We start from the raw sequence: 24570 nt of genomic DNA on the forward strand, positions 1-24570 counted from the left end.
TCAGGAGAAGGTGACTTTAAGGCAGAGATACAGGTGAACACCTGAGTGAGTGCTGAGTGTAAGACTGGGTAAAAGGAAAAGACAATTTGTGCACTTTCAGCATAAAAACAATCTAAAAAGCTAGGGAAGGAGATGCCCCAAGGAAATCAAGGAGCCAGCCAACAGGAGAAGATAGACATTGTTGGGATGAGGGGCCAGGGACAGAACGCTGACTGACACCTAAAGAGAAACTGTGAGGAGCAGAGGAAAGGCTTCGTGGTATGGTATAGGCAGTCTGAGCAGCACGAGGATTGTGGGTAGAGAACTTGATGATGGAGATGACAGAGACTGAAAATAGGATCGCTTGTTAAAGGGCAGGAACTGAAGAGAAGGTGGAAATGACATGAGTGATAGAGACCATAAACGGGGGCCAATTCAGAACTCTTCCATTTCTTTTCAGCTGAGCACAGCTTATTTTCTGACAGAGTTGATTACGGAGTAAAGCCAAGGATGGGAGGAGGAGGCAGTCAGCTTTATTTGATGTTAGCTGGCAGTCCAAGAGAGTTATCTTCTTACCCTCAGCAGGACGGGGCTCATCCTAAGGCACGCGATGGAACATTCTGTAGAGGTGGACATGATTTCTTAAAAGAAAATGAAAAAGGAGTGGTTCTACACTAAATCCACTTTTAGTTGTGAAGGGAATCAATAAACCTGAAGATAACTGTATATAAAAATACAGATAAATACAGGGATGCCCATTCATTCAATATCGGAGAGCCATCAGTTCCTGGCAAGGGTTGCTGAAACATGAATCTCATCCCCAGAAGTGCAGGACACAGAGATGGGACAACACTGCGCAGAATGCAAACATAAGCATCCATGGACACTTCTGGGACACCAATTAGTCTAGCCAGTACGGCTCTGAGAGATGTGAAGATCCTGGAGCTCTTGGTGAAACCAATGTGAGATCATGAGAGTGTGCAAACCACACAAAGATAGCGCCCCAGTCTGGATTAAAAACCCAGAACCCACGATCTGCGAGGCAGCAAAAACACACAAAGATCATATAACATGCGAACGGGTGTAAAAAATAATCATCTATAAGATGTTTTTTCAATACTTCAAACCAGCTACGACTATGTGCCCCGACACATTAGACATGACATATTCGAGGCCCACAGAACAGCTGAGTTGACAATGGCTTACTGTGCATTATTACCAGAAGTGCAAAGCAGATAAAAGAGGCTCAGCCCTAGCACAGCAACCTTGTGCCCCAAATGCCAGCTGAATGAACATATGACCTAAATTTGAGCACAATAAAGAAAAATACTTAAAGCTTAGACAATATCTTGGCAATTCCTTTAATCAAGCACTTTCATGCCACTTTAACGTAATGTTGTTTTAAATAATCCGTTAACATCATGGTACAGAATAAATTAAGATTTAAAGAAAGGACAACATTTGGAAGTAATTACATAGAATGGAAGCTGCTTTTACTTTTTCCCAGCTGTAAGTTGTATTAAAACAAAAATAAAAATTGTCTTACTATTAACTACCTGCAGTATCATAACTGTTCTGTCCAAAGGTATTGGTCTACAGACCTTTAATATGACTGAATTAGACTGGAGTGGATTTGACTTTTTAAAAATTAAAAATAAAATATGAGACCAAAGGAGGAAAGAAACATCTTTCCATGCTTCTTATTTTATTGCTTTCTATGACACAGGTGTAACACTACAGTGTGGCATATTTTTTCTGTTCAAAAATAAAACTGAAAAAAAATTCCGAACACGTCAGAAAAATCTGATTTGGAGCACAGAAAGGCTACAATCCTGTTCACTGAGTTCAGTAGATAAGTGGAATGGGGGAGTGGTCTTCCTTTAACACTCTCTAGAGTGGGTGGGGCGAATTGATATTAAGGCACAGTAGGCTGATCATTCACTTGCAACTGAAGATTTTCCTTTACCCAAAAAAATCCAAACACTCTCACACTCATTACATAAAACATCTCATTTTGCTGAGGATATTTTGTCACTTTTAATATAAAAAATGGGGACTGGAAATTGATATCGACACTACTTAATTCTCTACCGTAGAGTGTAACAGGGTTTTCCTGTTGAAATGCTAATGAATTATGAATGCTCGACACATGTTCGAGGTTCCTGCATTTTTCATGCAGCATTTACACCAATCTCTGCAAACTGAAAGCTAACCCGCCTGCCTGCTGCATTTTCTCCCTACAAAACACTAAAGATGGAGGCACTTGCTGCTGTCATCTGAGCACTGTTAATCTGTCCACAGAGAATACTCTTAAACACCGTCAAGCAGAGCTGAGCAAAAGGAACAAATTCATAGACAAAGGTAACACAGATATTGACTCAGCACACAAAAAAGATTAATGTACAACCTGTATTTGACTACGGAGAGCTAAGACAAGAAAAAAGCCGATGCCATTTTCCTGCACTTTACTGAAAATCTCGTCATAAAGATACAGAGGGCACCAATTCAAAACGGAGAAAGCATACCTCTTTTGTGTATCTCCTGCAGGGGTATGTTATCCCCTCCCCCATCATAGGGCAAATAGGGATCAGAAGACATGTCCATACTCCACAGCGAGAAAGGAGGGAATCTACAGCTCACAAAGCTCGCTCCATTTGTTCAACAGCAGTAAGAGCAGCAGGCAGGGGAGCTGCCATATTTGCTAGAGATCTGGACTCTGTGCAGGCTTGCTGCAGCAGCTGACTCCTAAAGGCTGATGATGTCATCACTGGGAAACATTGCAGTCTGGTTGCTAGTGGCTACAATCTACCTCTATTCAGAAGCACAATGCAAGACTTACTATCACTCACCAGCCCCAGGTTCTGAAGGTGACTATTCTTAGAACAATGGATAATGCACTGACTAGGTTTAATTATCTCAATCCATGTGTATGGGAACATAATTAAACATCTCTGTGTCTTTCCTTGCTTCAAGCATAAAACAACCTAAAATAAGTAACCATTTAATTAAGTCTCACCTGCATGGATGGAGTTTAATATAAAAATACGATGACAAATATATGGTTTCGAAGGTGTTTCTATTTAGGTAAAATGAACTGTTTAAATTGCATTTGCAAAGACTGCAAAATTGTAAGCACAGTGTTTTGTGTTTATATAATATCTGATGTCACTGTGCACTCTGGATTAAATTAGCCAGCAGCTGAATACAGTACCAGCTTGGGAGGACAGAAATGAAATGCTTTTATTCAGCTGTTATCTGATATGCACTCTCTGTCTCGTCAAATTAAAGAATCTTTATGCACTGTGTTGAACACAGCATTATGATGCATAGACACAGCATAGAAAAAAATAATGCGATTGCAGTGAAAAGTTTATTTTAAAGTGCAGTTTAATCACATATTGATCACTTATAGGGTTGACTGTGAATTACAGAGCTACAGGTTAAAGAATGCTGTAATGTAAAAGGCAAAATAAAATAAAAAATGAAACAGTGTGTAAAACAGCAACTCTTGACTTAGGCCTCCTAACTGAAGGGAATATTCACAGCAGTTCACTTTTGCTTTCTTCTTCGGTCAGTTATCTTCATGGCATCTTGTTATGTTTATAATGCTCCTGTTGTAATTCTGTATGTTTTGAAACCTAACTCCTGACAGCGGCATACCTGGTGTTCGAATCTGTGGTTGTATGGTTAAGAAATAAGCAGTACCAATATGTTTAAGGCCAATATTTGTTTGTAATTGCCACAGCTTGGAGATTACGCATCATTTTTTCAATATGCCTCAGTAATAGAAAGTTTAACTGTCTACATGTTCCCATTTATAGAACACGTAACTCATTAATTTTTCTAGTTAGTTCATTTTTCTTCTTTCGTAATGAAACAGTGCCCATGTTTTATGCAATCAGGTAGTTATGTCTGCCATTTCATTGTTCATGCTGTGCGTGTTACTTGATAATAAGAGTACACCACTCATCCGACATACACAAGGACTTCTTAAATCTTTTTTTAACGTTGTTTAGGTGTCAACTGTATCAATTTAGAAATGAAAGTGTTTATTGTCACCTACTGGTCTACTGCTACCGGTCACAACAATGAAATCGGATTGAAAATGGTGCCCAAAATCCCAGAAGAAACCACTGAATAAAAGACATTATGAAACACATTCTTAATAAAATAATGCATTAACTGTTTACCAATTTAGCTGAGCAAGCAGAACAATCCTGCTTGTGCAATTCCTGAGAAAAAGTGTGTTACAGGAACTTGACCACGAAGACAGGCGTACCTCAAAGCCCTACTAATATATCTGAGCCAAAGCAGAGATTTTAATGATGACGTCACCTATCTCTACCAGTCACTATCACATGGAAGCAAACACCTGACAAGTGTTATATGAATTCTGGACACAATTATTCCAGCTGTTCAATTTAACTCCCAGCCACAGGGGATCCCATTTAATTCTGCTAACCCTGCGGCGTCTTTACTGCAAAGCTGAAACAGTACACCTACATGGGGATACATGGTTACACAAGCAGTCCACAAAAATAGTGTGACTCACTCTACACTTAAGCAGTAATTTTCCATTCATCTACCAACACCTGTCCACTCCTGTTTTGTAAGACCTAACAGGCAAAACAGGCTGAGAAATTCAACTCTTTCAACAGACACACATTTAAAACAGAGAGCATAATCTGAACGCTTCTGAACCACTAACACATACTGTACATTAACCAAGCACGCTCTGCTTCTTTTCATAACCCAGGGCTGAATTATGATCTTTTCACACTCCTTGCATTATAACCTGTAGTCTATAATAATTTATTTTGCTATTGTGAGTCACATAATCAACACATAACATGGTGCAGGATTTCCTGTGTTTGCTAAGAGATACCACTGCTGCCCTTCTAAAATCTACTAAAAGTATGTTTCTTGTTTAATTAAAAATGAACGTCTCACTTGGTCTCCATAAATACAGAGTATGATGTGAAAGAAGACAAGTTGTTAATAACTGTTGTGGGAGCAAAACAATCTAAAACAGTGTCAAATTCCTTACTGCGTAAGGAAACAATGGCAAATGAAAATGAAGTACACACAAAAAGAAATATTTAACTACTAGATTAATTTTATTATTACCGTAGGCTAGCATACAAAACATGACGTTTAAACAAACTAGCAAACCAGGCTGGTAAAACAGGTAGAACTTTTCTGCATGGTTTGAGGCATGTCATACTTGTGTGACTCCGGGAACAGTCACTTCACAGCAGAGCACACCTGTCAAACCACAGGTTAATGTCTCCACCGCACTCAGGCTGCGGTTTATGTGCTGAATTGGTAAAAATGTTTAATGAAAGACCTAATAAAACACTGCTGTGTTTACTTTGTTACTTAGCTCATTTCTGTGTCTGCATTCTGAAACCCACCTACAGACAAAGAGCATGCCTTGTCCATATTAACCTTTTCCTTCTTTGCTACGATCTGTCTCGATGAAATTAAAATTCACTGCAAAGCTCTAAGAAAATAAAGTGCAGTATAATACATTTTAATCTCTTACTATTCTTCTGTAAATTGTCAAATGAAATTAAGACATTTATTCATGTAAAACGTTTACATACTGTAGTCGTACAAAAAGACTTTTTGAACTAAGCAACTAGAAATATTTATACATTTCTGGTAAGGCAGAATCATAACTCCAACATGTAAAGGGACATATGGGTTAGGGACATCCAAACTGGCAAACAACTACACAGTCCACAGTCTCCATTCCTCAGTCCAAACAGACATTTGGAGGTGGCACACTAGTTAAAAGGTATAAAGAACCTAGAGCAACAGCACACTTTTAAGTGCCAGAACTTCACAGAACAACACCTTGTCAGTGTCACCCATCCTGGAGCAACATGCAAACCACAGAATGAGGAAAAACTGAAATTTGTGCATTCTGGATTTTATTTATGACTGAGCTCTGAACAATGCAAAGACAATCAAACATGAGTTTTTAAAATCTGTTCAGCAGATTACATTATCCAATCTATAAATATTTATATGATGGCGTTGGTTTGAAGTATTGTTTGTTGTTAATAATTATGAGTATTGATAAAAGTTCTGGAGAGCACTTTTTTAGTTTAGGTAAAAAAAAAATCTTTTAGACACTGAATTTCAGGAATATTATAAAATAGCTTTTTTAAACAAATTCTACTCCAAAGAACAGAAAATACCATATTTGTTGATGTACAAATGAATATTGATATTCTTTTCACAACTTTTAATTACTACACTATTATTTTATACTGAACAGATATTATTTAAAAGCTATCTGTAAGCTCAAGATGAAGCAGGATGACAGCACAGACGTTTAGTAAAATCACCACTTACACGGCTGCAGAAAGCATAACATTTAACGGATAGATGGATGGATAGATAACGGATCTTAATTTCAGAAAACTGAAAATAGTAGTAGTGTTTTCATTTTTCCGAACCAGCAGCTGGTAGATCACTCTTTTACAAAGGCCAAGTTCATTTTTTGCTTAACTATCAATTTATAGTTTATAATAATAAATGATCAGATCAGATCACTTTATTGGCCATATACAATTTCTTGTATTAGGAATTTGTCTTTTCTAATACCCCCAACTTGCTCTCCATGAGACACACAGACAGGTAGAGAGAAGCTTGGGGTCAGAGCGCAGGGTCAGCCATTGTACAGCGCCCCTGGAGCAGTTGGGGTTAAGGGCCTTGCTCAGGAGCCCAACGGAGTAGGATTCCTCTGCCGGCTGCGGGATTTGAACCGGCAACCTCTCAGCCACAGGCGCAGATCCTTAGCCACAGAGCCACCACTCCGCCACAAACGATTATGTTTGTGAAGTATTCTCGACACCAATATCAGTTCACAGAGCAGGCATTCCATTTCTGACTTCAGAATAGGACAGTATTTCCATATGTGCAGAAAAACATACATGTTTTGCATCTGCCGATATTTAAAGATTTTTTACACTAGACAACGTATCTTTAGCCACAGACAGAGTGCAGTGCCAACAATTCCACATCAAATTGCACAAGCTCATCAAACACCAGAGGCACACAGATTTACTGGCAACTTCGATCATGCTCTTTCCCTTTGTAATCAGCTGGCTTTCTGCTCTTTTGCAGTGCTGCAAACACATGGGTACAGGTCTACGGCTCTGACCCCGCATCACTGAACGTTTCCGCGTGCTGGATCACTGCAATACCCGGAAACCTACTTTCTTGCGGAGAAGCACGGAAAACACGTGACAGAAACAAAAGTCTAACTCTGTTCGAAGAAGCGTCTCTTCGACGGATGTCAAATACCTGAAACCTCTCGGTGAAAAAATAGGAATCGGCACTAATTTCGATGCATTTGAGGAAAAAAAAACGATAAGCGCTTACCGTCGGCACATGCGATAGCTTGAGTGGACGAGTTCAAATGTTTCTGGATGTGGAATGAAGCACCCTTTCCCCCCCATCCCATCCCCGGAGGCCTCTGCTCTCTATGCAAATCTGAGAGACTCCCACTATTTCCAACCAGTAGTGTTTGGGTGGATGCAGCAATTATGATAAGCACGCAGTTTAACACTAAATGAAGGCACATTCAAAAGATTCATGTGCAATACATACAGATCTTAAGCAGGACACTGCTTGTCCGAATTGACTTCAGAGATAATGTTGCCCACTTTGTTGAACGAGGATGGGGAAAACAGCACTGCAAACAGATGCAGAAGACACAGCTCATCTAAATTAAAAAAAAAACATAAATCAAGTAGGATGTGTAACACAGCGAAACACCAGTGTCACGACATGAGCTGCCACTTGCACCACTCAGAACCAGGGGGAGAGAATACCTAGCAAGAGTAACTCAGTCGCAAGTTCCAATTACGGCGGCACAAATGAAGAGCGCAAAGACCGCCGAGCGGATGTAAGCCTAACTCACGCTGTAATGTTATGGTAGGAAATAAACTCAAGCCTGATTAAGGCAAGTGAATGACAGGGGCTAAAGACAAGGGTGGTTTTGTCAAGCCTAAAGATGAGTGAAGTAGTACATGTAGTACTATATAATAGTTCATAAGACAGGGGACCAGTTTAGAACTGTATAGTATGACTATATATACCCTATGGCTTTAAATAGGTGAGCCTCACTATAACCCGAACTACCCCTTACCAGAAGAAATGGGTGTTCAACAAAGTCAGACGTTATACAAGTGTAACTGAACAATACTTCTTTCTATCTATTGCCAGCAAGCCACCTATTCAGGTGAGGATCACAGCAAGCCAGAGCCAGCACTGAAAAGCCAGGAACAGTGACCTATCACTCCTGGACTGACCCCGGACAAACAGACAATAGCAGACGGCCAACCAAACCTACCCAGCATGTTGTCCGGGAAAAATCATCCCATAAAAAGACTTAATTTCCAAGGCTAGAATCGAGGCCCCGACACTGGAGTCGTAGAAAGCAACTCTATTAATTCCGTTGAACATTCCTAATAACAGAAAAGAGATTTACTGAACAACACTGGAAGAGACGTTAGCATACCAATACTCATGTCTAGGACTATGACTTTAGAATTAAAAAAAAAATCAATCAAATCAGTTCAAAGATATTTAACATGGAATAGGCACAAATGGGATATTAGCGTACAGAATACATTAAAGATAAGCTTTGCTAAAAGAATAATTTTAGGCATTATATTCTAAAAGTTCAAAAGGTAAAATTGAAAATGAGAACACTAGAGGGGATGAAAGAATCCATAGATGTCTGATCAAGCAAAGACTCATCATCGCAACAAGAAAGGCTGCTCAGAAGCTAATGCAAAAGCAGCTCAGACAATGTGATCGTCTTTGAAAAGCGCTTGAAAGAACCATTTGCTAATGAAAAATCTAATTTCAGCAGTTTATCTAGAAAAGTACGATTAAAGAAGAGGTTACTTGCCCCACAAATTATAATTGGGAGATAACACAGATTGACTATAGTGATATTATTTAACTAAAGGCCTATAAAGAAAGCATCTTAACTACAGAGCTTAAGTTTTTCATAGATTTAAAAACAACAGTAAAGGAATTCAGCCCAAACCAACACCACTACAAAATAAAAAAAATGAGAATATTTTTTAAAGACCACAAACATATATAATTATCAAACAAATTAAATATTGCACTTAACCATAAAATAATGTTCAAAACTAAAATTGTACATATGTAAAAGGACAATGTATACCTACAGTATTCTCATATTGCAAGTCGCATTAATTCATTTTCTGTCTTAACACAGGTCAACATTGTTAACAAACACCTAACATTGGAATAGCTGCAATGTAACATGAAATATTATCGCTCGCTCATTATACACTGCAGGCCATCCCAGCTATTCGATGAAACATCATAACCAAACATTTTTCATAATAAAAAATAATTAGGATGCATGAAATGACTAGGTGCAGCGCTAAGCTGTTTGTGCGTCACAACCCTGAATCAGAAAATGGATTGAAAACGACTACACATTCTTAAGCTTTCAGAGGGGCCTTCCTAAACTGATCTGGCAGTCCATGACTAGTTTAATACTCATGGAAAAGACTCTTTGATACTGTCCATAAATCTTACTTCCCCAAAACAAATTACAACACAAAAACCTTAAAGACCGCTTTTTCTTATTTCAGGATTGAAGGAGCTGAGTTATTAGAACAGATCGAGGGAACATATTCTTTTTTGAGAAAACAGGTGTGCGGACAATAAAGTTAGTTATAAAAATAAAGCTTTACATGAAATAAATACGTGGAAATAACTTTCATCTGCTCGTTCCTTACAAACTGGCACCTAGCGGCCAAAAAAACAATTAAGGTTTAGCTTTGTCGTAATTTTAATGGCCTTGCCCACTGCACAAAACTGGACTTCACTACTAAATTAAAACATCTGAATAGAACATCATAAAAATTCTACACTGAATCAACAACAGGTGTCTTAAAATACCTAATTCAATACCTAATTAAAAAACACTGTGAACAATAAATTGCTTGGTATGCATGAACAGATCTCAATAACATTATTAAACGCTCACCAAACTACATCCCTTTGGAAACTACCGGATAAGGCCCTTCAGGAAACAGTGATTTGCATTCCGGAAAAGCTCTGAATAGTACATAAAAGCTTTTATGTGGGAATATATTTTGATTTGCAAAACAGAATGTTACTCAGCAAGTTTCAGCCCATTCTAAAAATTTGCTTTGATCTTTCAAAAAAGTTACTCATATCAGTAAAACACAAAAGACTTGGCAATGTCGGACAGAAGAGACCTGCAATTTCAACAGCATTTTTCAGTGTTTTCTGAAAAAAAAAAAGCTTCGCCTATCAACATCCACAGGCTTTCAGACCATAAACTACACAAGAGTAACAAACATAAGCCCATGGCCTACAGAACCAATATGCATTAATTCAGTAGACTGCAGGCTATGCACACCAGATGGCATTAACAGCTATAGAGCCCTTCACTAACCTGCTCCATCGTGTGTCTCTCTTTATGGTCAGGCTGCCCCTTTCAGTGTCAAAGATCACAAGAGCTGAAACAGCAGCTTTGCGACCACAAAAGTTCCAAAATGTGTAAACAAAAGGAAAAACAGATGTACAGTGCATGGGACATCATATACTGTATTTTGAGTGCCGAGCTTAGAATTGATCAAACGGTGAAAGCCAAGGTTTTGAATTAGCTGGAGCCTTGATCTGTATATTTTTAAAAAATTGCTTTTAGGCTGTAGGAAAAAAATATTTTACGCAAATGTAATGATCACATTTTGCATTTTATATTCAATTAAAACAAATGACTAAAACATCCATTCATTTTCTACAGGTACATCCTGGATGGGATGCCAGTCTGCTGCAGGGCACACACAGATACAAACACACTCTCGCACACTCACACCAGGGCCAGTTTTCCCAGAAGCCAATTAATCTACCAGTATGTCTTTAGACTGTGAGAAGAAACCAGAGCACCTGTAGGTAACCCATGCAAACACAGGGAGAGCATTAATATTCCACAGAAATAGCATCACAGGTCTGAAATTGAACCCAAGGCCTCAGCACTTGATATAAAATCTTTACAGTAGTATCATGAACTTTTTCTGCTGAGCTATACACTCCTTAATCACAATATGTTTCCATGAATTTGAAAACAACAATGCAAACATTTATGGAAAACAGGTACAGAACTCAAATCAGCAATGGAGAGAGTCAATAGTTTGTCAAAATGCAGTTTTAAAGGCCCCAGTAAACTGATACAAACAAGTTACCTGGAAGCACTTTCCAAAACTCGGAGAAAACATGATTTCTATACCACAAGTCTAAACAATTTTAAACATGTATCATTCAGATATATATCTGACAAATTCGGAGCAAGATTTAAAAAATGACCATTTGTATCATAGCTTTGCTCAAACTTAAAGTGTCCTAACCAAAGAAGGTGCTCATAATGTTACAGAAAGTACACAGACAACTGAATCATTCAAAAAGTACAGAAGACCTAAGATCTACCCATCCATTTTCTAACTGCTTTATCTGATACAGGAATGCGGGGGAACTGGAGCCTATCCCAGCAAGCAGTGAGCACAAGTTACGCCCTGCACAGGGCAGACACTCACGGACACAAACTCGTGCACGTTCACACCAGGGCCAATTAATCTACCAGCATGTCTTTGGATTATGGGGTAAACTGGAGCACCTGGTGTTCACCCACATGAACACCTGTAGAACATGCACACTTCATGGCTCATAGCGTCCCAGAAATTGAACCCGGGGCCCCAGAACTGCAAGGCATCAGGGCTATCCACTGTGCCATCGTGGAGCCCTCAAGAATTGATAAAGACCTAAATAGAAGTTCAGGTGGGTAGCTGCGTCAGCATGCGTAGGCTGCAAAGGAACAAGTAATAGGTTTATTCCATGCTGAAAAAAAAGAAGAAAGAAAACACAACGTTTCGGCCATGGAGCCTTCTTCAGGCGTGAGAAATGTGTGAAAGGACTTGATCAGTGGAAAGGGGTGGCAGGTAGAGACAAGACTGCAGTTCTTATTGAACCGCATGACCAAGAAATGACCTTGGTCACCTGATCTGCTGGTGGAAGACAACTGGTTGGGGGAGAATTTAAAAACCAGGGAGCTAAGGCTTCTGGGATCAGTTAACAGCTGCTGCCTGAGAGAAGAGCAGATTCTCTGCTATGAAACTGCACCAAAGGCAAAAAGAGCGAGGAACCTTCAACCGTTCCAGCGACTGTGATAATGGTAACATTTTGAGACTTGGACTCAAAGTTTTGAGAAGAGCCCCAGACGGAAGCTTTGAGCCATTAAAACAACCAGCTTAGCTGTCCAGCTGTGCCTATAGAAAAGGCTCATGTTTTGTGACCGCTGGTTGTTTTACCTCTCACTGTAAATAATGGAACACTACCTCTTAATCTCATGGCTGTTTTGCGTATTTGTTTGACCTAAAACCACCCTTTTAAAGACCACCCTGCTTCAGGCTGATTCACAACCAGATAACACTAATAATACTAATAATAATAATAATAATAATAATAATAATAATAATTGCTCACACTTATATAGCGCTTTTCTGGACACTCCACTCAAAGCGCTTTACAGCTAATGGGGATCCCCTCCACCACCACCAATGTGCAGCATCCACCTGGATGATGGGACGGCAGCCATAGTGCGCCAGAACGCTCACCACACATCAGCTATCAGTGGGGAGGAGAGCAGAGTAATGAAGCCAATTCATAGAGGGGGATTATTAGGAGGCCATGATTGGTAAGGGCCAATGGGGAATTTGGCCAGGACGCCGGGGTTACACCCCTACTCTTTTTGAGGAACGCCCTGGAATTTTTAATGACCACAGAGAGTCAGGACCTCGGCTTTACATCTCATCCGAAGGACTGCGCCTGTTTACAGTATATTGTCCCCGTCACTATACTGGGGCATTAGGACCCACATGGACCGCAGGGTGAGCGCCCCCTGCTGGCCCCACTAACACCTCTTCCAGCAGCAACCTTAGTTTTTCCCAGGAGGTCTCCCATCCAGGTACTGACCAGGCTCACACCCGCTGAGCTTCAGTGGGCTGCCAGTTGTGAGTTGCAGGGTGATACGGCTGCTGGCGTAAAAAAAACGCTACCACATGTGCTAAGAAGAACTGCAAGAGCCTTGATAAAAAAGCCCAATGGTACACTTGGTTACATACCTGAGGAGGCATCTCCATCTAACAGGTTGTCGTCTTCCGTAGTGTGGAAATCCATGATGACTCCAGCTCCATCGAGAAGCTCTTCGTCGCTGCTGGCGCTCGTTATGCTGTTGTAACTATTGCGGTAATAGCCTCTGTTGAACAGCTGCTCTGACTCCATTTAGCCACTTGATAACCTTACAACGGCAACAACAGAAGAAAAATTCAGTAACGATACTGGTCAACGTGTGTTATTTTTTAGATTTCTAGCCAGGGAGCTTTATTCAGAGAACAGATCAAAGTCACCACGCACTCGGACACTCACGGACCACCGACAGGCTGGCAGTTCTGGGAAAAAAAAACACACGAAACGACTGCAGGGTAGTACCATTTGCGAACGGTTCAAAAAGAAAGATAGAAATACGCTAATTAAAATTGGGCAGGTGCCTCTGCAAGGCCACGCACAAAATATTCCCATTAGTTAAAGACATTAAAGATAAATCTCTCTGAGGAAACAACAACAAAATGGTGTGAAATGCCCCACCGATGAGAAAGCTGACTAAATAGTTGAATTTCTAGATTCACATTTGCAAAGACTCAGCAACTTGTGGGGGGGACAAAACAGCATGGAATAGGAAGTATGACACCTAGCAGTGAATTCGGTTACTTTCATTATAGTTTCTAGGTTCATCACTATCTTTCTTCATCACAGCTCCTTGCAAACATCTAGGCCTATAAGTAGGCCTGAATGAAAAAAGTGTCCTGACAGGATCAATGCCATAAAGAGCTTCAGAAGAACAAACGTCAGAGAACACAGTGTAAAGTACTGCAAAGCTTTACTGTGGATTTCTATTGCTTGACTTCGTTTCTTACGCACGTCAAGCAATTACAATCAAAATGCATAACTTCTAAAAGCATTCAAGTAACTTTACGAGACAAAAAAAATTCAAGCGCCATATTCTCGAATTATTGAATGCATAGCACTGAGGATTTAATCGTTAATACCAGGAATATAACATTTAGACCTCACCCTTCAGCTGAAAGACTTCAGCTCTGGGAAAAAAAGGGGAAATACGGATTTTAGCAATTCTCTACTAAATTAGGAAGAAAATGTGGAAATTCAGCATCCTGTTAAATCCTGTTTCATTTAATTACATAAACTCTTAGATTTAATATATTATGGCAGTTGAAGAAAACAAGAAGGGAAGCTTTTCAGAGAGACGCAACTCATGATACATTAGCAAAACCATGCCAATCCAAGCCTTCATTGCCCCCTCAGGCACATACACTCACTAATATCACAGTGTCACTGCACTACATCCTTAACACTTTATCCATCCTTTGATACATATGCTGTGAGTGTATGCAAAAGATGTAAGGTAATTATACTTGGAATTGTTATTGTTGGATATGTCAGTGCCAATCCAATGCACACAACCTTCCACGTGACAGAACTAACACAAAAGACAAAGACCACTCTGTCTTTTAAGTACTAGCATGCTGGAAAGGCAAAAATAAAACTCCCAAGTACAGAACATGCAATACAAAGAAACTAAGCCATTAAAGAACTTAAAATTCAACCCACAGCAGAGTTCATTAGTACTCAGGCAACAGCTTCTAAAAAGCTACTGACAATATAAGGTTCAAACAGATTCAAATGCTTTATATATACAAAGGTAAGCGCATTAAAGCCGCAAAAAACACCGTATTAGAAAACAGCTGGTTGGCCTTTACCACTCAAGACTCATGTCATGATGTTATTATGCACGTGACTAAGCTCTGAGCCTGTGGACAAGGCAGGCTTAAAATAGTACAGCCCATGGGCCATATTCATCACTAACGAGACAGGCTGATGCAGACCCTCTCGAGACCAATGATCCTGCTGCCTCCCAGGACATATGGAAGCAAAAGCTTGCTGAGCTGGGGTCGGATCCTGCAGCAGTGACGACAGGTGCAAAGAAGCGGTCTCGCCAAGCTCCCAGGGGACAAAGCTAGTGCCCTAGGGAGCCACTGAAAGGCTCCCCGTCTTCGACGAGCTTCTGCTGGCACCAGAACAGGAATACTCAAAACAGATGACCTGCTTATGGGCTTGTATTACGTCCTGCAGAGGAGCCCCCCCGAACAGGGCGAATGACAAAGAGCTTGGGTGATCGTCATCAAAACCAACTGTTTCCCCTTGGATACAGGCAGCAGATGGGCAGGAACTGAGGACCAACCCATTTCTTGTGGTGGTGCAAAGCCATCAGATATTAGTTTTGACAGTAGCTTTTCACAACTATTTCTTTCCTTGCCGGTCTTGTTCATAGCTATCACTGACAGCAACAGCTTTGAGGATGTCGGCCTGTCAAGCTGTGAGACAGGATTCCTCCTTCACATCATCAGACTATTAGCTGACTTCAAAGTCAGTTCAAGATATCGCAACTGGAATCTTACGTGTGACCAAGCTGTGGAACATTTCTTTTCATTAATTTACTGTAACCCATCTTTCACATTTAAGTCAATTCTACTAGTCAATATAGTTTATGATCTGGTGAGGAAAACGTTGAAGTAATCCTTATTGCTGGTACTGCAATGTGTTAACAGCATTTAATATTTGATCAATAGGCAGATTTTCTTAATACAATTTTATTAAGATTCGGGCGATTTAAAATACCATGAGACAAAGGCATGTTTTGCCTCTGGCATTTAAAGATCACTACACAAAATGAGAAGACATTTTGAAAGAATGTTTTTGGCAAGATCAGAACCCTATGAGAAGGAGTCTGGCTGACTTGGAACATCTCAAGCTCCCCGGCAACAGACTGGCAAACCTGGAGAAGACTTCACCAGGGAAGAAAGTTTCACTTCTAGAAAGAATCAAGGATGGAGGGAAAGAAAAAGACGGTAATAGAGATTTTGTTTTAGGGCGCTGTATTATACTTCAAGAGTTCCTCAGCAGAGGCGTCCTGGACATCGATCATTTAGTTCTCACCACTGTGAAAACATCATACTACATGAGAACGAGGGGTCACCCTCATCAGCAGCTTGCTTCCCCTCTTGAATGCAGATTCTGAGCTCCAGGGTTTCCTTTTCAGCACAGGCGTCCATTGGCTCGGTAGGGGAAGAAGAGTTGGCTTTTTCTGGAGGCAAAAGGAAAACCGGAGGAACGATTTTGCATTTGCAGTGGATATCATGGCACATCTAACTGAACCAAAGGTGAAGCTGCAAGGCAATTAAAGCTTCCCAAGTCAAATAAGCGGTTTTCAAATCGACTGCCGAGCGAAGCGCTGACTAATTTACCCACAGTGAAATACTTGGCCACTCTCACAAAAGGAGGCTCACGTGCTCTACAAACAGAGGGTGACAGCAGGAACTGGAAACTAAAAAGAAACCCATTTCGGACAGAGACTGGGAGATGCTACTTTACACACAAAGTTGTAGATATACAAAAGTTGAGGCCCAGACTTTGGGCTCCTTCAAGACACAACTTGCCGAAAATTTAGACCCCCTTGGTAGTAAACCACCAAATGAGCAACTTGGGCCTCCTCTCATTTAAATGAAGAATTTGATTTCTAATTCACCACGATGGCCTGACCATGAACATCCGCACATGAGAGAAAGGACAATTTTAAATGTAAATAACATAAGAGGATGCGATATTGTTAACAAGTCACCATGCAGAAAGGAATCAACGGTAAGCGCACAACTTACAACACCCTCAGATTACTCTAAACATCAGCAGCAACACACTGAAGGCTCAATTTGAGAAAAGTACATAAGTGTCTAAAATGACAAACGTTTTTTTTAATTCTTTGTCTATTAGCAATTTTGCAAGTCCATAAAAAAGGTGCTGCAAGCTTATACTATCTGTGTGCCACTGTTAATATTGCATATCATGTCCTCTAATCAATAAAAACCACAATGGTACCATCTTCTCACCCTTTCAATTGATTACACAAATGATTACTGAAGCACATTCTAAGGAGCAAAATGTATAGTACTGAAAGTACTATGATGACATAATATTACAAACACAATGCACAGCTTCTAGCTTCAAAATTTACAGTATCCCATTAATGTGACCCCTTTTAAAAATGTTTTTCTTGTATAAATAACCTCTTTTTTAATTATTACAATTCTCCACATTCAAATATTGTTAGATAATTATGGACAACGGTGCCACCTACTGTCATCAGAAGTATTGCTGGTAACTGGTTCCTTACCTGCAGGTGCTGCATTGGGGCGCCAGCATTCAAAGAAATCAACGCTGCATTTAGACTAATTCAAGGCAGTGATCTGCAGTCTTGTCTGGGACTTGTCTGTCCATTTTCAGATTTATATTCCTGCTCCATTTAGTGATTCAACTGAGTCACTAACTCAGTTAATCAATCATGTTTCTGTTAACTTAATATGCAGGGTTAAGAAAGTTTTGAAAAATGAAATGATCAATAAACATCAAGCCTTCACACATAACAAATCCGAGGCTGATACTTTGGAGATTTCTCTAGGCTTACTCCTAATGTTTTTCTGCCTGTGTGGTTTGTGAATGACTCAGCAGTCTGTCATATGAGACAACACTCTTCTTTTAAGTCCAGTACATTGTACTGAAAACTAAGATACTGGGCTGCCTGATTTCGTTCCTCCGTTGATACCTCATTTCAAAGCAAATATCGTTAAAGGGTTATTTCAACCTTGTGAAATACAGAACACATATAGATCAAATAATTATAACGATGGATAAAAGACTAACCTAATTTGTAAATGAAATCCTGCTTCATGGTGCTACTTTGTTTGCATGATCAAAAGCAAAGCAAGCAAAACAATCAAAACGCCTAAAAACATTTTAAGAAGAAAGGACACAAACTGACAGTCCGTTAGATTTTTCAGGACATTCAGATACGATCTGATCATGACGTCAAACGCTGTTTTAAATATAAAATGCAAAGAATTAAGAGGAATCCTGCATCAGAATGTAATCGCAAAGCCCATTCCACTTTGATAAGGGCCGTTTCACTATTGTGACAAGGAGAGATGCTCAATTCAAATTCTTAATAAATAAATGTGTGCCGTAAGTAAAGGGTCCACACTCTAATACTTGTAATGAGAATTGATTAGAAATATTCTTAACATTATTAGAGCAACAGAATATAGCGTTGATTTATTACACAGACATTTTACTATGGAAACCTTAAACTACTGAGGGACAAGCCAGAGTACTATTTACTATTTAGAATACTAGATTCAATTCTAGGTCACTCTTTCTTTAAATGTACAGTACAAATACCAATACCAGTACTCTTAACAACAATGTTACTTCAATCTACCTCTCCATAGATGGACTCAAAATATATTTTGGCCTTACAGCCTTCACAGAAGAGAGTACTCATACAGATATATCAGGTACAGTAAGTAGAGGGGGTGAACCAAGAGGACTATTTTTGCTTAGTAATGAAACAAAGACAGGGTTACAACTGGAATCTTCAAGGGAATGTATGTAGACAAGAGAACAGGACACACTTCTTCACTCGTGGGTATCTGAAACAAGCTGTCCAGCCAGGGCCCAACGCAGGATGAGTAAAAAAAACAGCTGGATGACATTTTACACTTAGCCACTGAACTACCAAATGAGCAAGTGAGGCTGGATAGCTTCCTGAAGAACGCAACTTTTCCAGCTCAACCTTTTTATCTCTGAACAGAGAAGACAATGGGGGGACCTGATTAAATTATTCAAAATCCTCGAATGGCACTGACACAGATAACCCCATGGACATCTTCAGAAACAATACTGAAACACAAAAAGAGGACCAGAACCGTGTGGAAGGACATTTAAAACTAAGAGCAGGTGGCACTTTCCTACACAAAGAGTGGGGGAGTTAAAGAAGCTACCCAGCTTTTTTTTTTCTTTTTTTTTTATAACATCACTTTATTAACCCTTTACACTTTCTTGCATTAGGAATTATCTTTTTGCACACCCCAGCTTGCTCTCCATGAGACACAGACAGGGAGAGAGCCTGGGGTGAGAGCGCAGGGTCTACCATTGTACAGCGCCCCTGAAGCAGCTGGGGTTAAGGGCCTTGCTCAGGGGCCCAACGGAGTAGGATTCCTCTGCCGGCTGCAGGATTTGAACCGGCAACCTTCCAGCCACAGGCACAGATCCTTAGCCACAGAGCCAGAAGCTACCCAGCTATGGTGGTGAAGCCAATGGTTCCTAACCTTGCTTACCTTTTAAAGAGGATATGCAATACTATGTCGAGTTTAGAAAGAATCAGTAGTGCCGAGTGCATTTCAAACCACAATAAAAGTAACACGTACACAGAAGCTTGTAAAACCTCCAGTTTGTATCACAAAAAAGACGAATTTTCATGTATGCGCAGCACCATGTTCTGTGACTTAGAATGAGGCAACACATCTTGTGGTGATGTGTGCGGCCCTACGACACTGTCAACAAGCAGGCTTGTGAATACATCTCTTTTAATCAAACAGAAATAATGCTTTTGAGTTTTTTCCAGCAAATACTCCCAACTCGTTAAGCGTGCAGATCACATTGGAACATTCCTGCGGCGAAATGTCTGCTGCACAACCTGTACTTAATTTGTTCCTAAACCATTTCTAACTAGTGACTAGTGAGCAGGAAGGGCCACATCATGGCATGATTTGTGGGAACCCGAATGCGAGTTTGCAACAACATGGCAACAAACAGTAGCTTCACAAAGTTCACAATTTTGCGCTTAATTTGAAATTCGCAACATTTTTCTTTCACGAACAAGAATTAACAACTGGTCTGAGAAATTACACATGAAAACGTTACACAAATGAAAAACTATTACACTATAACCAGCATTATTTTCTACTCCTATTCACTTGGTAATGCGACAGTATGCTGTTTCTTTGATAGGGAGCATCTAGGCAGATAAGTCAAACCAAATGAGAAAAAGTCACTTTCATTAAAGAAATATTTCAGTTATATTTTAAGAATCATAGGCTATCTAGTGATATCATGGTTTTTAATGACAGCTAGCAAAACAGAAAAAATAAAGTCAGAGCAGGTAACAAGCACTTGTATATATTTAGGCTGTTACTGAGTTGTTATATGCCATTCATGGTTTCAGAAAGTTCGTGAAAAACCCTCCTGATCAACAAGTCATTGTCATGACAGTCCGCAACAATATGCACTTGCCCTTGAACTCAGTCTGACCAGAAGTTTTTTTTTTTTCTCAACAGTGCAATAAGAGTCAGACTGTACTGGAAAAGTGGATCTGGGACAAATGAGAAAGAAGACTGTCTCATCCCTGCAAGACAGAAGATATGCAGTATTCACTGTCAGCCACAAAGGAGAATGCAGTTATGTGAAATGTTTGCTTTCTTTGTAGGGGGAACCTCTGGACACTCTGTGGTGAAAATAATGCCTATCCAGCAATATACATTTTATTATCCTGCTCTCACAAGATTTTCCACTACAAGGTGGAAAAAACCATTCTGCTGTCTTCACTTAATTTCTCAAAGAAGTAAATGCAGCTTTTCATAAGTACTTCACAACTAGCATAACTTTGTACACAGACGCAGCTTTGTGCCATCTCTGCACTTCTTAAGTGCTGCTCGTCCAGATGTAACTTCACCTTATATGACACAGCCCAGGTACAAACAGGTAGTATGCACAGTGCTGCAATGAGCCATTACAACTGTCTGCGTGAAAGGACGCTTACCAAACCCGACTGAAAAGCATTTTACGGTTCGTATAAATAAAATGTATTTCCGAAGCATTAGAGTATAGTTTTGAAAATCGAGTTGTTGTTTTTTTTTATTCACAAGAACTTCACTTTGATTTTAACATATTATTGCAGCATTATGGCTTGAGAAAGTATTCACGAACTAGCTCGATTCATCCAACATTCATTTCATTCTCATCCTCGGCTTCTCTGTTCAACCGTTCGAATACTATTGCGGATGAAAAAGAGTGAGAGGGCAGATATTCACATCCGTCTCCAGATAACACGCTCCGTTTGCACAGATTTCCTGGTGGAAGGGGGACAGTGTGCTGCCCTCAGCCTTAGACATCTTGTCAAGCTAACATCATGAAAGAGGAAGCAGCTATACATCATTGAATATAGGGGTTACAAGACGGTTCTGTCCTGAAGTTTCCCTGTGCATACTGTACCAAAACTTCAGAGACACGCTATATGAGTGCCTACTTATATAACCCGGGACAAATTTATTAAATATCACAGGACCCTCGTATTGAAAAGCAAGCATTAGCAACCAAAACAAGACGGGCCAAGATGGGCCTCCTCTGCTTTTGTAATGAAAAATGCACACATCCAAAGTAAGGGTGCAGGGTAGAAAAAAAAAGAGCTAGCTAAATAAAAAAGGCTCACACTTCCATTACACACTCCCAAAAAAAAAAATCAAAATCAACTTTGACATCTAAACCTGATCTTCATTGGGCCCGTTTCTGGGATGCAAATGCATCCGTGTTCTTTGGTTCAAGGAGAAAATAACCTTTATATATATATATTTAAAAAAACATTTATGTAAGTGGTCCAGCTGAAAAGGTGTCGCTGGGATTCACAGCTCCCGACTCCACGCTACCGAGACCCAGAGTGAGCTGGTCTGTTTTTCCATCAGCACCAACTGCAGACAGATTAAAAGGCCTAACAGTTAAGATATCAACTCATGTGCAACAGTTCAAGTAGACCTCAGCACAAAATAAAATCGGAGAGAGATGCAGTTGTGTTGGGACTACAGGAAGCCCTCACAGTGTTCGAACATGAAGTGCAATCTGTGAAGGATCAGCTACCAAACGCCTTGGGCTGAGCGCTGCAAGCTGCAGAGCTTTACATGTACACGGCACTACAGCCTTTAGCGGACTACTTTTCTTTTAAGCGGGTCCCCACTGAGACAACATAAGAGAGCCCTACCTCTCAAATGCCACAATGGCTCCTCGGATAAAACAAAACATCGTCTTCAAACACAGCTGGAGGTTTTCTTAAAATTACACATTTGACATTCCCCTCGTGATTCTGTTTTTTTCCACTCTTGCGTGCCGGTGACGTCACTTCCTGTCTCTTGCTCTCTCCCGGCTCCTCCCCCCGTCGGGAGAGGAAGAGGGGAGCAGAGCCGCGAGAGAGCGCCGCGTGTGGTGCTGGAACCTGATGGGTTAGGCTGGGGGGGTGTCAAGACAACAGTTTTGTTTTTATTGGCTTTTATGATACAAATAATCACATTTTCATCGCACTTATTTTTGATATTTTGGTACTACAGGACGTACATTTACCGTAGGTCCAGCTACTGGAAAGCAAGGTTTCCTAGTTAAATTAATTGGAAGGTTTCAGTTCTAAGGTTTAATTTCATGGTTTAAAGGTTTGAATATAATACATTTAAAATATGTTTACTGGCACGGGTTTATCCTCAGAAAAGCTTTGATGTCCGCAGGTGGCGCAGTTTGAATTATGTGCGTTTATCATTATTGCAATAAGGGACTTGTTATCACTTATTAAGAAAAAACACCAAGCCTTCAATGCGTCTGTTTTAAAACTAATGTTTCCTTGGTTCCTACTGCTAAATTAGGTATCTTCAAAAACAACCCACTATCTAGAACATTCTGTTTCAAATTGGTTTATTTGTATTACAAAGAAAGTCCTCAAAAGCATACAATTTTATCTGATTTGCACCTGAAACGGTATCAGAGAAACAGCTCCGTGAATTTGCCCCCCCTACAGACCGCACAAACGATGAAACCCACCTCATTCGTTAGTGCTATGTTTGTGCTGGTTTGTGTCGTTGAAAGTAGCGTTTGTGCTGCTTTCGTTCCCGAGATATAGCGCCTTGTTTTTCCGGTGATCAAGTGACCATACACGGTGACTTTGACCTCCTGTGACCCCGTCTGCCGAGTCCAAGCGCTCTGTTACAGTTTAGCTCGTACCCTTAACATTTTAAAGACAATCAATATCATATATGAGCCTCATTAGATGTGAATAATACTAAGACATGACGCATGCCAAAAAGTTAACCATCTGTGACATAAGCCTGTGGTTGTAATGTATGTAATATCACCGTGATTGTAAGATCTATGGGTTTTATTAAAGGCACGTTTTCCTTTTCTTTCCCTACCGGAACACGCTGTTGCCAAACGCGTAACTGTGAGATACCATCGCGACAAGACCCATGTACATAAGAGGGATCGCATGTATATTGCATGTACAGTATGTTGCGGCAGTGTATATCACGACTGGCGCCTTGCTAACATGCCACCCTGGCACTGCTGTCACAACAAAGGTCTCATATCAGGACATGATATACCCAGATAGGACGTGTTGCGATATATGGACTGTGTGTCACGACTTGGGTCAGCATATCCTGTCAGGGTATGTCCTATTGCAACATATGGACTCCATGTCGCGACATGGGGGCGGGGCCTTTTGTCGGGTTATGTCTATTGCGATATACGGGCTTCATATCGCGACATGGGCATGACGGTTTTTCGTCATATCGCGATATATAAAATGCATGTCGCGACATGGGGGGGTGGGCGTTCTGGCTGAGCATGTCATATCGCGATATGGGACCTTTCATATCGCGACATGGGGTGGGGCATTTTTGCCTGGGTATCTCATATCGCGATATGCGGACTGCATGTCGCGACATGGGGGGTGGGCGTTCTGGCTGAGCATGTCATATCGTGATATGGGACCTTTCATATCGCGACATGGGGCGGGGCATTTTTGCCAGGGTATCTCATATCGCGATATGCGGGCTCCATGTCGCGACAAGGGGGGCGGGGGAGTTTTGTCGGGGTATGTCATATCGCGATATATGGACTTAATGTTGCAACAGTGGCGCCATACCAGTGATGCGCCAGTCGCAATGGGTATTAGGATGTGATCGTGATGCGCGCACTCCTATCGTGACATGCTATCGGAGTCGCGAACAAACTGTGGATGCCATGATATTCTTTATCTGCTATTAAGTTTTGACCTCAGTGCGACTTCTCTTAGATGGATCAGTAATTAGAAACCAATGGATGTGTTACTGTATATCCAGCGTGCTCATACAGCACACACGGTACACTTCCGCTGTGGCGCTTTACCCAATCAGAGTGCCGATTCTCACTCTTCACCCAATCGCGGCCCGAGCTGTTCGGGGGGGGGGGTTTAGCCAATCACGGGCCTGAGAGCTGTTCAAGCCAGCAGCGCCAGGTGGATCGTCTTGTTTACTGTCAATGAGAATCTATTTTTAAAATGCTTTACTTATTTGCAAAATAACTACGTCGGCTTATTTTTTAACGTCTTTATTGATTCACAATTTCCCGTACTCTTCGAAATAAATACATTTGTATTTGCAATATAACTGTCTCCGCTTCTTCCTGTAATGAATACATGGTATTTGAACAATTTTAATCGTTTATTTAAGGTAGGGGAAATACCTT

The 24570-nt window shown here is 40.5% G+C and overlaps 1 protein-coding gene across 7 annotated transcripts in view; it reads right to left on the minus strand.

The window, feature by feature from the left end:
- Positions 1–22206, minus strand: part of LOC102692477 (H(+)/Cl(-) exchange transporter 3) — a 44184-nt gene extending 21978 nt beyond the window's left edge. For 3 of the 7 annotated variants that reach the window (XM_006629931.3, XM_015345776.2, XM_006629930.3), the window contains exons 1-2: positions 22064–22206; positions 13191–13366 (exon numbers count right to left, since the gene is read on the minus strand). In XM_006629931.3, coding sequence (XP_006629994.1) covers positions 13191–13350 — 160 coding nt within the window. In that variant the 5' untranslated portion in view covers positions 13351–13366; positions 22064–22206. Of the gene's footprint in view, positions 1–2504; positions 2710–7374; positions 7479–13190; positions 13367–22063 lie in introns of those variants that run through there. The other 4 variants (XM_015345778.2, XM_069191889.1, XM_015345775.2 and 1 more) reach the window with 4 other exon arrangements.
- Between the last annotated feature and the right edge of the window lie 2364 nt (positions 22207–24570).

This window comes from Lepisosteus oculatus, chromosome 1, assembly GCF_040954835.1.
Source record: "Lepisosteus oculatus isolate fLepOcu1 chromosome 1, fLepOcu1.hap2, whole genome shotgun sequence".
Classification (NCBI taxonomy): Eukaryota; Metazoa; Chordata; class Actinopteri; order Semionotiformes; family Lepisosteidae; genus Lepisosteus; species Lepisosteus oculatus.